At 43.2% G+C, this 18,853-nt stretch overlaps 1 protein-coding gene across 1 annotated transcript in view; it reads right to left on the bottom strand.

The window, feature by feature from the left end:
* Positions 1 to 18,853, bottom strand: part of LOC106568738 (protein crumbs homolog 1) — a gene marked incomplete at its 5' end in the record, with an annotated part of 36,796 nt that overhangs the window by 6,147 nt on the left and 11,796 nt on the right. The window contains 6 exons of the mRNA XM_045695156.2: positions 3,849 to 4,133; positions 7,909 to 8,136; positions 9,040 to 9,162; positions 9,355 to 9,396; positions 9,626 to 10,547; positions 16,336 to 16,501. Coding sequence (XP_045551112.2) covers positions 3,849 to 4,133; positions 7,909 to 8,136; positions 9,040 to 9,162; positions 9,355 to 9,396; positions 9,626 to 10,547; positions 16,336 to 16,501 — 1,766 coding nt within the window. The remainder of the gene's footprint in view (positions 1 to 3,848; positions 4,134 to 7,908; positions 8,137 to 9,039; positions 9,163 to 9,354; positions 9,397 to 9,625; positions 10,548 to 16,335; positions 16,502 to 18,853) is intronic.

Raw genomic sequence — 18,853 nt, 5'->3', positions numbered from 1 at the left:
CACTTATGGGTGGCACAAATTGTGATATGTGGGAGGGGAATGGGCAGTGTATAAGCAAATCAAATACTGTCATTTTTACTATAGTTAAAATGTAGTGTTTTTGCGAATAATACTGTAATATTTGCTATGGTATTCTACAGTATACTACAACATTCTATAGTAGGTACTACACATGATTGAGGGATACCAGTATGTAGTATGCTGATTGGATGAAAGCTGTGGTATATTGGCGATATACCACACCCCCTCTGGCCTTATTGCTTAAGTATACTAGAGTTTACTATAGAATTATACAGTAAGTACTGTAGTATTCTATAGTAAACTGTAGTGGAGAGGGGAAAACTGAAAATGTTATTGGCAGAGACGTTTGGAACTATATCCCAACAAAACAGGCAGAAATTAAGGCCGTTTTTTCATACAGACCTTACACTAAAAGGGCATCATTGACATTTTTCACAATTTCACGGTATTAGTCCCACCTCATAATGTGGAAATATATACACTGCTCAAAAAAATAAAGGGAACACTTAAACAACACAATGTAACTCCAAGTCAATCACACTTCTGTGAAATCAAACTGTCCACTTAGGAAGCAACACTGATTGACAATACATTTCACATGCTGTTGTGCAAATGGAATAGACAACAGGAGGAAATTATAGGCAATTAGCAAGACACCCCTAATAAAGGAGTGGTTCTGGAGGTGGTGACCACAGACCACTTCTCAGTTCCTATGCTTCCTGGCTGATGTTTTGGTCACTTTTGAATGCTGGCGGTGCTTTCACTCTAGTGGTAGCATGAGACGGAGTCTACAACCCACACAAGTGGCTCAGGTAGTGCAGCTCATCCAGGATGACACATAAATGCGAGCTATGGCAAGAAGGTTTGCTGTGTCTGTCAGCGTAGTGTCCAGAGCATGGAGGCGCTACCAGGAGACGTGGAGGAGGCCGTAGGAGGGAAACAACCCAGCAGCAGGACCGCTACCTCCGCCTTTGTGCAAGGAGCAGCAGGAGAAGCACTGCCAGAGCCCTCCAAAATGACCTCCAGCAGGCCACAAATGTGCATGTGTCTGCCATGAGGGTGGTATGAGGGCCCGACGTCCACAGGTGGGGGTTGTGCTTACAGCCCAACACCGTGCAGGACGTTTGGCATTTGCCAGAGAACACCAAGATTGGCAAATTCGCCACTGGCACCATGTTCTCTTCACAGATGAAAGCAGGTTCACACTGAGCACATGTGACAGAGTCTGGAGACACCATGGAGAACGTTCTGCTGCCTGCAACATCCTCCAGCATGACCGGTTTGGCGGTGGGTCAGTCATGGTGTGGGGTGGCATTTCTATGGGGGGCCGCACAGCCCTCTATGTGCTCGCCAGAGGTAGCCTGACTGCCATTAGGTACCGAGATGAGATCCTCAGACCCCTTGTGAGACCATATGAGACCATATGCAAGACAATGCTAGACCTCATGTGGCTGGAGTGTGTCAGCAGTTCCTGCAAGAGGAAGGCATTGATGCTATGGACTGGCCCGCCCGTTCCCCAGACCTGAATCCAATTGAGCACATCTGGGACATCATGTCTCGCTCCATCCACCAACGCCACGTTGCACCACAGACTGTCCAGGAGTTGGCGGATGCTTTAGTCCAGGTCTGGGAGGAGATCCCTCAGGAGACCATCCGCCACCTTATCAGGAGCATGCCCAGGCGTTGTAGGGAGGTCATACAGGCACGTGGAGGCCACACACACACTACTGAGCCTCATTTTGACTTGTTTTAAGGACATTACATCAAAGTTGGATCAGCCTGTAGTGTGGTTTTACAATTTAATTTTGAGTGTGACTCCAAATCCAGACCTCCATGGGTTGATAAATTGGATTTCCATTGATTATTTTTGTGATTTTGTTGTCAGCACATTCAACTATGTAAAAGAAAAAGTATTTAATAAGATTATTTAATTCATTCAGATCTAGGATGTGTTATTTTAGTGTTCCCTTTATTTTTTGAGCAGTGTATATATAAAACACAGGTTCATCTCTTTTTTGATTGCCCTGGGCCTTTAAGAAAGTGTGCTTTCTCAATTTACCTGATTTTGCTAACCTTTAAGTAAAATCAAGACATCAATATTCTTGTATTATTTTTTGTATGAAAAATCTTAAATTACAGCTTAATTTATGCAAATTCAGAATTAGCAATTAATCGCTAATAATTACAGTAAATCCTGCAATTAATTCTAATTGATACAATTATCGTTAACACACCTAGTATATACACAATAAATGCACAAGCTATACATAAATATCAAATGGGGTTTATATCGATATTCAGCTTCATTACAATAAAAAACATGCAATACCTTAGAAAAAAGTTCAGTGAAAATGTATTTAGATTGTAAGGCACAAAAACAGCCTTCTACCATGTGGGAGTTTCAGTATGAAAATCTGGTCTATATGGCTATAGACATTAAAGGGGAAGTTCAGTATTTTACAACTTAATGTTAGATGGTTCCTCACCCTGAAAGTAGTTTATGGGCCAGGAGAAACTGTAATTCATGGTCACTTTCAGGGTGAGGAACAATCTAACATTAAGTTGTACATTTTTTTATTTTTTTATTTCACCTTTATTTAACCAGGTAGGTTAGTTGAGAACAAGTTCTCATTTACAACATTTACAACTCATTGTCAAAATACTGATCTTTCTCTTGTAATACTGTATTGTAATAGGAAGAGCTGCATGTCATTCTGTTTAGAACAGATGAAAGTTAACTTGGCCTTCCTTGGTCGACTCTGACATACATAGTACTGAAATATGTACTGTGTCCCTTTACTCTTAATCGTCCACATTAACTTAAAAACTTATTCGGGATCGGTGTCCCTTCCACGGGACGGTTGAGCTAATGTAGGCTAATACGATTAGCATGAGGTTATAAGTAACAAGAAAAATTCTCAGGACATGGACATATCTGATATTGGCAGAAAGCTTACATTCTTGTCCAATTTACAGTAGCTATTGCAGTGAAAGAATAGCATGCTATTGTTTGAGGAGAGTGCACAATTTTGAACATGAAAAGTTATTAATAAACAAATTAGGCACATTTGGGCAGTCTTAATACAACATTTTGAACAGACATATTCATTGGATCAGTCAAACTTTGCACACACACTGCTGCCACCTAGTGGCCAAAATCTAAATATCACCTGGGCTGGAATAATACATTATGGCCTTTCTCTTGCATTTCAAAGATGATGGTTTTCTTTGTATTATCTTTTACCAGATCTAATGTGTTATATTCTGCTACATGCCTTTCACGTTTCCACAAACTTCAAAGTGTGTCCTTTCAAATGGTACTAAGAATATGCATATCCTTGCTCCAGGGCCTGAGCAACAGGCAGTTAGATTTGGGTATGTCATTTTAGCCGACATTTTTAAAAGGGGATGGAATACCCCTAGATGTGATCTGAGGTCTGTTTTTCCATTTACCCCCTAATGGTGAAGGTAAGGATTTGGGGAGGGTATACTGATCCTAGACCTGTGTCTAGGAGGTGTGGGCAACATCTACGCAAAACACTCAATCAACTCGTCGTAGCCCATGTTGGCTCCCAATGGCCCCTAGTTGTCAATGTTGGCTCCCAATAGTCTCTAGTCATCCATGTTGGCTCCCAATGGCCCCTAGTCATCCTTGTTGGTTCTAATTGGCCCCTAGTTGTCCATGTTGACTCCCAATTGGCCCTAGTCATCCATGTTGGTTCCATTAGCCCCTCAGTCTGTCCATGTTTGCTCTCAATGGCCCCTAGATGTCCATGTTGGCTCCATTAGCCCCTCAGTCTTCCATGTTGGCTCCCAATGGCCCCTACTCATCCATGTTGTCCCCAATGGGCTCCTCGTCGTTGTCCATCTGCTGGTGTTCCCAGTCTATCTCTGGGCCATCATCAATGTGCAGGATGAGGTAGGAAATGAGCTGGAGCATGAATTGCAACTGCACCAGGCCCAAGTACAAGTAGAAGTCATTGCAGTCAATCGTGCACTGGTCGCCCGAGAAGTTGATCCCACACTCACAGTGGAAGCCATTGGGGAGGTTTTGGCAGTAGCCTCCGTTATCACAGGGGTTTAACAAACACTCGTCGAAGTCTACCTCACACCTGTTACAGACAGGGAGTTTAATTAAATACATTGTTATTATTTTATTAATTAAATAAGAACATTAAATATGAATTAATTAATTTAATATTATAACGTCAATAATAGTATTATGCATATACATTGGTACGATATTACAAAACAGAAAGATATTGGGTCTCAATCACTATTTGACAAACATTTTGGCATTCATCATTCTTTCTTATCAGAAATTTGTTCTTGAATTCTATGACCGTCTCAGACCACTTGTCCTTGTTGAAACAAAATATACACATTTAAATGATTTATTTTAGGAGACATCAAATCAAAATGTTGATTTAAACACCTGACAGAAGGCTGGTTAAGGCATCACAATATGTGGTTCTGTGTGGCTCAGTTGGTAGAGGTAGAGCTTGGCACCTGTGCCAGGATCATGGGTTTAATTCCCACTGGGACCACCCATTAGGAAATGTATGCACACATGACTGACTGTAAATTGCTTCGGATAAAAGTGACTGCTAAATGGAATATGTTATTATTAGGGCTGTCAGAGTTAATCAGTTAACTTTTTGTAATTTTAGTACACTCGTTTTATTTTTATCGTAATTAATCGCATTGTCTGAAAGCCTTCAAAATACACTGAAAACATCCCAAATACATAATCTATACAGATAAAAACAACAATCCAATGTAAAAACAAGTTTATATTGAGGTTAAAGAAAGTGTGCTTTCTCAATTGACCTATCTTTGCTAACCATTACTTTAGACAAAATCAGGACGTCAATATTCTTGGTTTTTTTGTATGAAAAATCTTGTGCAAATTTGTTCAAATTCAGGATTTGCAATTAATAGCAATTAATCACAGCAATTCCTGAGATTAACTCAATTACATTTTTTTGATTGGAATTGCAAGGAAGTAATCCGAAAATGTTTACAAAGTTATTTTCCGGTTCTTGTATTGTCACTATTCCCTTTTTGTTTACAAAGCTCTACTACACAAGCGTATGACTTTCCATACTTCCTTGTTGAAGTATAAAAATATTTCGTTCACAGGGTTGGTTAACATTTGAGGTTCCTCGGGTCTCCAACGATTTAGGTAAATCCGTTTTTAGCCTCACTGTCACGCCCTGACCCGAGAGAGACGTTTTTCTCTGTTTAGTTAGGTCAGGGTGGGATATGGGGTGGGCATTCTATGTATTTTATTTCTATGTTTTGGCCAGGTATGGTTTCCAATCAGAGGCAGCTGTCTATCATTGTCTCTGATTGGGAACCATACCTAGGCAGCCCTTTTTCCCTCCTCGAGTTGTGGGATCTTGATTTTGTGTAGCTGCCTTTGAGCAGCCCCAGAACGTCACGTTTCTTTCTGTTTATCCTGTTTATTGTTTTGTTCGGTTTCACTTCTAAATAAAGGATGTGAAATTACCGGCACGCTGCGCCTTGGCTTATTTATGACAGGGAGTTCGAGGACAGTGATCGTGACAGAAGATCCCACCACAAGAAAGCCAAGCAGCGTGCGCTTGCTGGGAAGACGAGCTGGACCGGGGAGAACCAACATCAAGGGAAGCACGAGAGGCATCCCCCCAAAATTGGGGGGGGGCACATGGGGAGTTTGGAAGAGTCAGGGTGGAGACCTGAGCCAACTCCCCGTGCTTACCGTGGGGAACGAGTGTCGGGGCAAGCACTGTGTTATGCGGTGATGCACACTGTGTCGCCAGTGCGCACTCACAGGCCGGTGCGATCTGTGCCCGCGCCCTGCAGTTGTTGAGCTGGGTTGAGCATCCAGCAAAGACGAGTTGTGCCAGCCATACGCTCCAGACCTCCAGTGCGCCTCCACGGCCCAGTATATCCTGTGCCAGTCCTGCGCACTGTGTCGCCAGTGCGCCTGCACAGCCCAGCACAGCTCCACGTAGGAAGCCTCCAGTGATGATCTATGGTCCGAAGCCTCCAGTGATGATCCATGACCCGGAGCCTGTAGGGATGATCCATGGCACGGAGCCTCCAGTGATGATCCATGGCTCGGAGCCTGTAGGGATAATCCATGGCCCGGAGCCTGTAGAGATGATCCATGGCACGAGCCTCCAGTGATAATCCATGTCCCGGAGCCTCCAGTGATAATCCATGTCCCGGAGCCTCCAGTGATGATCCATGGCGCGGAACCTGTAGTGATGATCCATGGCACGGAGCTGGCAGCGACGGTCCCCAGTCCGTAACCTACAGCGACGCTCCCCAGTCCGGAGCCTCCAGCAACGCTCCCCAGTCCGGAGCCTCCAGCGACGCTCCCCAGTCCGGAGCCTCCAGCGACGCTCCCCAGTCCGGAGCCTCCAGCGACGCTCCCCAGTCCGGAGCCTCCAGCGGCGGTCCCCAGCCCGGAGCCTCCAGCGGCGGTCCCCAGCCCGGAGCCTCCAGCGGCGGTCCCCAGCCCGGAGCCTCCAGCGGCGGTCCCCAGCCCGGAGCCTCCAGCGGCGGTCCGCAGCCCGGAGTCTTCAGCAGCGGTCGGCAGTTCAGAGCCTCCGGCGATGATCCGCGGTCTGGTTCCTCCGGCGACACAGAAGCGGGGGATCAGCGGGCGGTGTGGGGGCTACGCCCCGAACCAGAGACGCCGCGTATAGATGCCCACCCGGACCCTCCCCTATAGGTTCAGGTTTGCGGCCGGGAATCCACACCTTTGAGTTCGAGGGAGTTCGAGGATAGTGATCGTGACACTCACTGCAGGAACAATTTGCAGAACTCATTACAATTAGATTTTCTGGTGCTGCTCAGACAGTTTATGGTGTTAATTGAGGAAGTAGTAGCTGAGGACTGTAACTGTTTTTCATAAATGGGGTATTTTGTATTGATTGGTGTTTTTTAATACATTGTACTGGTTATTGTGATCAGGGCACCCTCTGGAATGAGACCATGGTCTCAATGGGTTTACCCTGAATAAATAAATCATTTAAAATGGAAAGTGTGTACAGAGTAATATTAAAGTAACATAAACATGGATATAAAAAAGTTTGATTTAGATTCACTCGTTATTACACAAAGTTTATTGTACATATTTTCACCTTTACATATTATGTATGTACATGTTGGGATTATAGCTTTCTGGTTTTGTGTTAAATATACCATTTCTTATTATAAATGACCTGCTAGTAACAACATTTCTCAACTATAGATGTTCTCACTGTTTTACTGTGTGCAACTCAAAAGAATAGGTACAGTGTATACAAAATATATACACAAGTTATACATACATACAAATGGGGTTCTATTAACATTCATCTTCTTAAATTAGAAAACATAAATACCTTAGAAAAAACATTGTTCCCGCAAATACTTTCTGGTTGTAAGGCACAGAAAAGCAGCCTTCTACCATGATGGGCTTTCAGTATGAAAGTCAGATCTGGATGGATATCGACATTAAAATGAGCATACTCTATGGTAATAGGAAGAGCTGCAGGTCATTTCATTTAGAACAGATTAAAGTTAACGGTTCTATCACGTCACCTTCTTTGGCTGACTTGTTTAACGCAAGCCATGTTGATACACATACAGTACGGAAATATGGACAGTATCACTTCACCTCTAATCGTCCAGATTAGCTAATTGGGAGTGGGATGCCTCAGGAAATACTGAGGACCGGATATCTATGTACCCCCTAATGGTGAAGGTAAGGATTTGGGGAGGGTATACTGATCCTAGAACTGTGTCTAGGAGGTGGGGGTAACATCTACCCAGAAAACTCAATCAACTCTTCGTAGCACATGTTGGCTCCCAATGGGCCCTTAGTTGTCGTCCATCAGCTGGTGTACCCACTCAATCTCGGGGGCATCGTCGAGGTGCAAGAGGAGGTAGGATGTGAGCTGGAACATGTACTGCCACAGCAGCAGGGCCAGATACAGGTAGAAATCATTGACATCGATCTGGCACTGGTCACCTGTAAAGTTGATCTCACAATCACAGCGGAAGTTGTTGACGAGGTTGTGGCAGTAGCCTCCGTATTCACAGGGACCAGACGCACACTCATCAAAGTCTACCTCACACCTGTTACAGACGGGGGATTTAATGAAATATACTTATTACTTTATAGTTATTTGATATTTTAATAATATTAAGATTATTATTATTAATATACATTGGTACAATAGACCAATTAGACAAGAAGTATCAGCTTTCCCACTGTGTAAAGTAGCAATCTCCCAATTAAAACGTTTTTATAAAATGCACCTACCTGGATTTATGTAAACTCTTTCAGACACCATAAAAGGCATTTAATTTTCACATTTATTGTCCAACAATAAATGTGTTTAAAGGCCTTGATTGTTTAATTCTAACATTAGATTATCCAAATATGTCATACAAATGTATGTAATGCAAATCTCCAAACTTATTTTTGTTTTACTTATACCACTATATAATGCTCCAGCGCTAATTCCGTTGATAATTCATATTTTATCTTAATCTTCAAGGGAGATGACGTTGACAGGTTATGGTTTTGACCATGGTGATATCAATATGGTTTGTTTAAATCTATCACAAGTAGAGAACTTATCCGACCCTAAGTGGTCTTGTCTTGTTACACTACATGTAATCAGGAAATGAAGATGTCCTCATGATACAGTATAGTTGTCCCTGTTCATTCCTCAGTCATTTAGGATTTTAAGAAAAATCATTGAGCAAACCATGGGACACATCTTTAAGGAGTCACAGTTTAAAGTCACAGAGGGTTAGTGCAATGAACTATATAAGAACCGTTTTCGTATCTTTTACATGTTTTGCTAGTTACCGTTTTTGGGGGGAGTTTAGGAGATTGAAATTGGGATCCTTTGCTCAGAACAAGGATTGTCTTAATCTTCAAGAATGCCTGAATTACATTGAAATTACACTTCGGATTCATTGACACAAGCGTTTACTACAGATGTACTATTGTTTACAGCCATGGCTTACCATTGCCCTATAAAACCTGGCAGACAATCACAGGTGTTGTCCAGTTTAGAGCAGTTCCCCCCGTTGAAGCAGCTGTAGTTCCATCTGTGGCCAGGACACATGGATACGGGCAGGTTGGGGTATCTAGAGTAGAGCGACACAAACATATAAGAATGAGATATGACAGTTAAGAGTCTGATAGCTGGCATCATGGTTCAAACAGGATTGTTAGCTAGTTGATTCAGTTGATATGTCTAGTCACTCTGCGTGAACCTGTATTGGCTTGAGACAAGATTATTTTTTACAAATTACTTGAAAGAACTTAAAATTTCTTACGGTATCTTTTCAATGTACCACGGGACTTCTGGAACCTTCTCACTGAAAGAGAATGATTTTAAGGGTAATTTTGTGTTCACATCACCCTTTTATGTAATATGTCACACACACACCATTGAATCATAGCTTTGGATGGTTTTGTTGTGCTTTGCATATTTGTCTCTGGACATGTTCTCTTAGCGTTTAGCCTTATGTTAGGTTAGAGTTTGCTGAATGGGGATTGGAGATAGGTTAGGGTTTAAGGGCAAAATGGGGAGTGTTTGAGACTCACTTGCAGAGGGGCCCGGTCATGTTCCTGGGGCAAAGGCAGGCGTAGTTCTGGAGGCCCCTGAGACAGGTGGCCCCTGGGCCGCACTCGTTGTTCTCACACGTATCCACATCTTTCTCACACCTGGCCCCCCCGTACCCTGGCTCACACGCACATACGTAACCCTCCCCTAGGACAGTGCAGTTTCCATGGATGCAGGGCTTGACAGCGCAGGTGTTCGCATCATTCTGGCATTGTGGCCCAATCCACTCAGACGGGCACCTGCAGAGGGAGAGGTCAAAGAGGTCCTCACATACCCCCTGGTTCAGACAGGGGTTGGGCGAGCACACACTGGCTCCCCAGCAGCCATATTGTGGGGTGGCAACACCGGGGGTCCTCACAAACTGCTCCTCTTGGGGCCTGGGAAGGTTCAGGTCGGTGTCGCCATAGTAAGGCAGCGGGAGCCCACCGATCTGAACGGGGCCCAGACATCCAGCCAGGTTCCCCCCAGCCTCGGGCCCCAAACCTCCCAAGAGGATGTCCACTCCCTCCCTGAGGAAGTCCAAGCTCCCAGAGGCGGCTTCAGACACCTCCTTCTCTCCTCCCTCTCTTCCCCCGTCCAGGACCATGATCCACCTGGAGGTCTGTAGATCCAGAGCTTCCATGGAGATCTCCACTGTGTGCCACTGGCCGTCGCTGAGAAGGCCTCGGCTCTGGACAGTCAGCTTGGGGGAGGCCTCACCACTGCCGGCGTGTAGCTCCAGCACCAGTCGAGAGTCTTGGAGGGAGATTGTGAGGAACTCAGAGCCTTTCTCGGCGTGTAGTAGCGTGGTGTCCGTTTGCCTGGTTCGCACACTGAGGAGGATGCTGCTGAGGTGGCGGCTGATCTTCTCATTGCCTCTGTAGGACAGTATGCCGTCATTCCAGAGGGTCACGTTGGACACACCTGGAATGCAAAACAGCAGAGGGTTAATTAAGACGTAGGGTTCTATTTTAACAAACCTAACATAAACCTAGTGCTGCCGGTAGCGCTATAGGCCCCGGGTGTGTCAGAAATACTTTTTCTATTTTCGCAGCCGGAATTATGAGCGCAATAGCTGGCGGTGGCATGAAATGGCTGGGTTTCGATGAATAAACAAGTTGTAGGTATGATGAGGGTTTGGCCACTCACTGGCCAATCAAGGCATTCCATGGCTTCATACTGCATGTATTTATCTCAGATTGTGTAGGTTATTGACGGTTTTGCGTTGTTATCAACTCTAATTCGGCTGGGGACATGGAATATTCTTGTCCTAGTCCATTGTGGATTTATACAAAAGTTTATTAAAGAGCATAGGTTACAGTAATGAGTGATGGTAACATCCAGCATTTGATCAATATGTTTGGAGTGTTGACAATCAACATTGTTGTAATTAGCTTCTCTGAGGCTTCTCCTCAAATAAAAAATACTAGGCTCCAGTAAATTATATGTTAGCCTATGTATGAGGCACATTCTCAATAAGCAAGATATAGCCTAAGCCTACCGTTAATGATGTTTTTCGACTGAAAAATTTGAATATGTTTGGAGGAGTGCATCTTTGGTAACTGGATAAGACGCACTCTTTGGAAATGGGGATGGATACAAGCCGAATGGAGTATGCACTGCATGTAGTCCTATGTGCAGTGGCGACCCGTCATTCAGGCCAGATGGGGTAGCCTTACATTTTTAGCAAAAAATGCCTGTTTGCATGTTATTTTGGCATTAATACATGTCACATATCAGTTTGCAAACAATGTAAAAAATAATATATTTCATTCAGTTAATAAAGCCGCACACAAACATGGTCTCTTTTTTGTTTTCTTGAGAAAGGCTAGCCCCTAGACTAGCCCCTCGGGTGCTGCGAGTTACCTTAGAAGTGACCATTCAAGAAGGCTCAAGGTCATTGGCCACAGCTAAAATGACGTCAAATCACGTTATATGTACAGTAGTTTGATTGGACTGATAATGTCAACATTATACTTTCAAAATCTTAGCTAGCAATCCTTTTTAATCCTTGTCATATGAAGATAAATAATGAAGAGAAATTATAGATAAAACGTATCGGTGCTCATTGGCCATTGCACATAAACATTACACAAGTTGGAAATAGTAAATTTAACAATGAGTGGTTTGGAAGGAATCAGTGACAGTGGCTGTGTGATCTCAAATCTGGGATTAAGGGACTCTTTTCCAAGTTTAAAATGAAAAACATTCAACATTGGCCATGCTGTCAATGAAGCATGATTTGTGCTGCGCTCAAAACATGTTAACTCGGAACTGCGAAAACTTGACTTCAGTGAGTTCAAGACAACTGGGAAGTTGGGAATAAACGAGCTCCGACTGGGAAAATACATTTTGAACGGTCATCCAACTCGGAATTGTAAATCCAACCTCTTTTTCTAGAGCTACGACCTGGCGTCATCATGATTCAACCTTGTTTTTTTTCAAAGTTCCCAGTTTTGAAAGCACCATAAATCTAGAGAATGCCAGACTTTGATGACAAAATTTGCCCACGAAGTACCGCCACGACATCAAGTGAGCACAGCAAGGTGTGTCCAAAAATTGTATTGTATGCTGCTGCATCAATGATGTAATATGCCAGGGAGATATGTATACTGTAGCTAAGAAAGTAATATTAAGTGTATATTGTGTAGTAAGATGTTAGTAGCCCATGTGCCTCACCCTAATAATTTGGTCAATTTATCCCTCTTAATTTTGCCTAATGTTCTGACTTGGTGGTGCACATGTAGCCTATAACCTATTTTTGAGAAATGTGCTGGACATTTCAAAAGTGCTAACCAAATAGCTATATTGACTACGTCCGTCCTAGCTCGCTCATTAATGTCTTAATCGAAATTACGGATTGCCTCTTATCCGCTTGTCCTCCCCTTATGCCATAGTTTGGAAATCTCAATTGTCAGTAGAAACCACATTTGTTTAAAGCAAGTCAGGCATATCAGCTATGTTTTTTTTTAAGTAAATGAGGCTGAATTAACTTTTTCGCTGCCAGACAAGGCTCCGCTGATAGCCAGGTGTAGCGGTCGTAAGATGTTGGGACTGCTGTAGGCACAGCTTTATGTAGGCCCTAACAGTTTGTGACCACCGTTTGTCACCGTTATAGTGCAATTAATGTATTGTTTAGTGTTTTGTTGTGTTGCTGGCCTGCATCCCACATTTTTTTGTTTGTTTGCCCCACCAAGATTTACATGCTAAAAATCGCCACTGCCTATGTGAATTGTGAATAATACAAAAGCATGATGGCAAGAGCCTTGAGTAGACCCTTTAGAAACCTTTAATGGATAGGCTACCTCCCTAATTTATGGCCAGGATAAGAAAGACACCAGAGGCATCAAACTAAACGTAAAACAAGAAATTGTTACAGGAAAATAACTTAAATGTTTCTAAATAGGAGTGTCACTGGATTATTTTATTATCCATCTCTTCTTCCATTTTACAAACATCCAAAATAATAATAGGAGCTGGCTAAAATAATGTACAATAACTGTTTTGCTGCTCCCAGACTTTATATTTTAATAAAGCTTTGGTGATTAAGATTTATTTCAAAGCAGTCTCACAAGCCAAACCCTGTATTGATAGTCTTGACTACTTGGCGAATGCATTGGGCAGGACAAAATAAACTGCCTTCATTGAGAGCAATGGAGGCTATGCTTGGTTTTTAATCAAATTAAACAATTAAAGGCACATCTTTCTTGTTCCATGTGCATATGGGCACTGTGCGTCACGGCTGGATAGGCTGCGCTTCCGCTGTCAAAATCCATGCCATAACCAACTGCTAAAATCAGCTTTTGGTTGGTCTTAAATATCCCCACCAGCACATACTGAAATTGGCTCTTTGGCACACGTTTTTAAGGACACAACTCAAATATTGCTACCCTCTCCAACCTCAGTGCAAGCAAGCCCATAAGACAGGTAAATTACCACTCTTGGCACTAGGATTTGAAAAAAGAACAAGTTGAAATTGCAAACAAGCTGAAAATAGAGCCATAAATCTGTAACTTAAATATCCTCAGTGGCACAATAAGCAACAATGGAGAAAGTTACATTTGTTAAGACACAACAAGTGGGCTGTTGACTGGAAATGAAATTACAGATTGCATCTATATACATTGTATGTTACAGTACACATTAGTAAGCTCTACTGGATGGGGAACCTTACATGACACGTTATCAGCGTTATCCAGCCATATGGTCTGGATTTACTAAGTGGTTGCACCAGGTCACCAAAGGTTGCAGTACTTCCGGATTGAGACAGGTTGTTTAATTGGGAATTAAAGGATAAGTTCTCTATTTTAGACCTTAGTCAGTAGACGTATCTGCCAGGAAAGACTGTAAACCATGGTTTGAATTTATTATAATGGATTCTATTAACTTCAGCTAACTTTAGCCGCTGCTAACCAAAAATCTACGAGAGAGATGGGTGCAAGTTCAATGTTCAACAACTGGGCCAAATCACCTTTCAGTTAGGACTATGACATTTTGAACATTGAACGGTTGCTGCATCTCTCCAACTGATTTTTTTGGTTAGCCTTAGCTAAAGTTGTCTGAAGTTGTTAGTGGCTGTTTAAAGAAATCAGAGCCATGGATTACAGTCTCTCCTGGCCCATAGACTACTTTCAGGGTAAGGAACCATATACGTTGCCTTCGGAAAATATTCAGACCCCTTGACTTTTTCCACATTTTGTTACGTTACAGCCTTTTTCTAAAATTGATTAAATCTTTTTTTTCTTCTTCTAATTAATCTATACCCAATACCCCATAATCACAAAACTGAAATATCACATTTACATAAGTATTCAGACCCTTCACTCAATACTTCGTAGAAGCACCTTTGGCAGCGACTACAGCCTCAAGTCTTCTTGGGTATGACGCTACAAGCTTGGCACATCTGTATTTGGGGAGTTTCTCCCATTCTTCTCTGCAGATCCTCTCAGATCCTCTCAAGTTCTGCACAGCTATTTTCAGGTCTCTCCAGAGATCGGGTTTAAGTCCGTGCTCTGGACACTCAAGAACACCTGAAGCCACACCTGCATTGGCTTTGCTGTGTGCTTAAGGTCGTTGTCCTGCACAGCTATTTTCAGGTCTCTCCAGAGATCGGATTTAAGTCCGGGCTCTGGACACAAAAGAACACCTGAAGTCACACCTTAGGTGAACCTAAGTGCGCCTAAGTGCTCTGGAGCAGGTTTTCATCGACGATCTCTCTGTAGTTTTCTCCGTTCACCATTCCCTCGATCCTGACTAGTCTCCCATTCCCTGCTGCTGAAAAACATCCCCACAGCATGATGCTGCCACCGCCATGCTTCACCATAGGGATGGTGCCTGGTTTTCTCCAGACAAGACGCTTGGCATTCAGGCCAAAGAGTTCAATCTTGGTTTAATCAGACCAGAGAATCTTGTTTCTCATGGTCAGAGTCCTTTGGGTGCCTTTTGGCAAACTCCAAGCGGGCTGCCATGTGCCTTTTACTGAGGAGTGGCTTCCGTCTGGCCACTTTACCATAAAGGACTGATTGGTGGAGTTGTGAAGAGATGGTTGTCCTTCTGGAAAGTTCTCCCATCTCCACAGAGGAACTCTGGAGCTTTGTCAGAGTGACCATCGGGTTTTTGGTCACCTCCCTGACCAAGGCCCTTCTCCCCCGATTTATCAGTTTGGCTGCACGGCCAGCTTGGCCAAACTGTGTTCTCTGGGACCTTCAATGCTGCAGAAATGTTTTGGTACCCTTGCCCAGATCTGTGTCTCGACACAATCCTGTCTCAGAGCTCTACGGACAAATCTACGACCTCATGGCTTGGTTTTTGCTCTAACATGCACTGTCAACTGTGGGACCTTATATAGACAGGTGTGTGCTTTTCCAAATCATGTCCAATGAATTTAATTTACCACAGGTGGACTCCAATCAAGTTGTGGAAACATCTCAAGGATGATGAATGGAAACAGGATGCACCTGAACTCAACTGTTTGAGTCAAGTATTATATCTGTTTCGGCTTCTGCAGTCAATTTGTTGTCTCCCCCTGACCATCTGCTCAAGAAGAAAATCGGCCCCCGGCTGAATCTAGTTGATCCATGCACTACATAGTTCTTCTCCTTAGACCTAGACGTATCCTCTATTAGCTTGTGTTGTAGTGATTACGTAGACAAAAATAAACCGAGGAACAAACGTTCTGAGCCAGAGCTCGATGTATTTTTGTAAGTGTTGGAAAAACACATTTGCAAAAATGTTTGGGTCTCACAATCACTCCATCAAATAAGTCTATAAAGGCAGAATAACCAACAGTCCATTTAATGTATAAACACTGACAGTATGAATAGGCCGACATAATAGCCTACTCTATATACAATATGCCAAATACAGAGAAGCAATTGCTTTATGTCTGTATTTCCTAACCCGTCTTAGAGAACCCCCAGACAGTTTCACGTATTTGATCTATTCAAGTACAGCACACTTGATCCAACTAATTAAGAAGACCTAATTCAACTAATCAAGCAGCTAATAAAGGGTTTGATGATTAGTGAGGTACCGGTAATTGAATCAGGTGTGCTGATACTGGATTAGGTCAATTATTTTGAACTCTCTGGGGGTATTCAAGGAGAGGTTTTGGAAACATTTCTGTAAATAATAGTGAATTCTGCAGAATGGAATTTGATTGATAATCTCTTTATAATCTGTTCAGAAAGGGATTCTCGAACTAACAACTCACACTCAAAGCCCTGGGAGAGGGACTGGCAGGCTGCAGTCGAGGGGCAGGGAGACAGCTCACACCACTTGACCTCCTCACAGCAACGCCCTCCAGTGTTGGGAGGACAATTGCAGATGAAGTCGTCCCACATGGAGTAGCACACTCCGCTGTTCAGACACGGGTTTTTCTGTAGGAGACAAACAATAACTCTGTCAAGCAGTTGACTTTGTCATGGCGGGGCAACTGTGTTGGGTCATGGGGCAACTGTGCTGTGTCATGGGGCAAATATGTTGTCAAAGAGAATATGAATGAAGAGTTCCAGGATCTGCTTCTCCAATAGACATCCTTAATCACACTTATAGGCGATGTCATTAGCAAGCTAAGCTCATGCTCAGAAATGAGAGAAAAGGGACAGACCAAGCAGGCAACGAAAGACTGAACTGAGTATGGTCGAGATATTGGAGGGTTTATTTTCCTAAACCTTAAATTACTCTACATGACCAAAAGTATGTAGACACCTGCTCGTTGAACAAATCTCATTACAAAATCGTGTGCATTAATATGGAGTTGGTCCCCCCTTTACTTTTATAACAGCCTTCACTCTTCCGGAAAGGCTTTCCACTAGATGTTGGAACAGTGCTGCGGTGACTTGCTTCCATTCAGCCACAAGAGTATTAGTGAAGTCGGCATTTCAATTCATCCCAAAGGTGTTCGATGTGGCTGAGGTCAGGTCTCTGTGCTGGCCAGTCAAGTTCTTCCACACCGATCTCAACCAACCATTTCTGTATGGACCTTGCTTTGCGCAGGGGGCATTGTCATGCTGAAAAAGGAAAGGGCCTTCCCAAAACTTGCCACAAGGTTCGAAGCACAGAGTCATCTAGAATGTCATTGAACGCTGTGGCATTAAGATTTCCCTTCACTGGAACTAAGGGGCCTAGCCTGAACCATGAAAAACAGCCATTATTCCTCCTCCACCAAACTTTACAGTTGGCACTATGCATTCGGCAGGTAGTGTTCTCCTGGCATCCGCCAAACCCAGATTCGTCTGTCGGACTGCCAGATGGTGAAGAGTGATTCATCACTCCAGAGAACGTGTTTCCACTGCTCCAGAGTCCAATGAAGGTGAGCTTTACTCCACTCCAGACGACTCTTGGCATTGTGCATCGGGATCTTAGGCTGATCGGCCATGGAAACCCATTTTTCATGAAGCTCCCCAAGAAGAGTTCTTGTGCTGACGTTGCTTCCTGAGGCAGTTTGGAACTCGGCAGTGAGTGTTGCAACCAAGGACAGACAAGTTTTACGTGCTGTGTGCTTCAGCACTCGGCGGTCCCATTCTGTGAGCTTGTGTGGCCTACCACTTCGCGGCTGAGCCTTTGCTGCTCCTAGATGTTTCCACTTCACAATAACAGCACTTACAGTTGACCGGTGCAGCTATAGCAGGGTAGAAATTTGACAAACTGACTTGTTGGAAAGGTGGCATGCTATGATTGTGCCATGTTGAAAGTCACTGAACTCTTCAGTAAGGTCATTCTACTGCCAATGTTTGTCTATGGAGATTGCATGGCGGTGTGCTCGATTTTATACACTTATCAGCAATGGGTGTGCTGAAATAGCTGAATCCACTAATTTGAAGGGATGTCCACATACTTTTGTGTATATAGTGTATTTACAAAGTAAGAGAATCAAAACCATAATGTGCATAAAATAGAATACATACAGTATAAGGTCTGTAAATAAATACAAGTGAACTGATCTTAAGCTTGAGGTTAAACTGAGGTCTACATAGCAAAACTCATTCCGCTACCTGAGAATAGTAAAGCCCCCTTTACTGGCTCAAATAGCCGACCAATCAGCCTGTTACTAACCCTTAGTAAAGTTTTGGAAAAAATAATGTTTGACCAGATACAATGCTATTTTACAGTAAACAAATTTACAACAGACTTTCAGCACGCTTATAGGGAGGGACATTCAACAAGCACAGCACTTACACAAATTACTGATGATTGGCTCAGAGAAATTGATGATAAAAAGTTTGGGAGGGCTGTTTTGTTAGACTTCAGTGCGGCTTTTGACATTATCGATCATAGTCCGGAAAAACTTGTGTTATGGCTTTACACCCCTGCTATATTGTGGATAAAGAGTTACCTGTCTAATAGAACACAGAGGGTGTTCTTTAATGGAAGCCTCCAGGTAGAATCAGGAAATCCCCAGGGCAGCTGTCTAGGCCCCTTACTCTTTTCAATCTTTACTAACGACATGCCACTGGCTTTGAGTAAAGCCGGTGTGTCTATGTATGCGGATGACTCAACACTATACATGTCAGCTACTACAGCTGAAATGACTGCAACACTTAACAAAGAGCTGCAGTTAGTTTCAGAGTGGATGGCAAGGAATAAGTTAGTCCTAAATATTTCAAAAACTAAAAGCATTGTATTTGGGGCAAATAATTCACTAAACCCTAAACCTCAACTAATTCTTGTAATAAATAATGTGGAAATTGAGCAAGTTGAGGTGACTAAACTGCTTTGAGTAACCCTGG

Source organism: Salmo salar, chromosome 14, assembly GCF_965601325.2.
Source record: "Salmo salar chromosome 14, fSalSal1, whole genome shotgun sequence".
Classification (NCBI taxonomy): domain Eukaryota; kingdom Metazoa; phylum Chordata; class Actinopteri; order Salmoniformes; family Salmonidae; genus Salmo; species Salmo salar.
The sequence above is the reverse complement of the archived record's forward strand: the minus strand, read 5'-3'. Positions and strand labels throughout refer to the sequence as shown.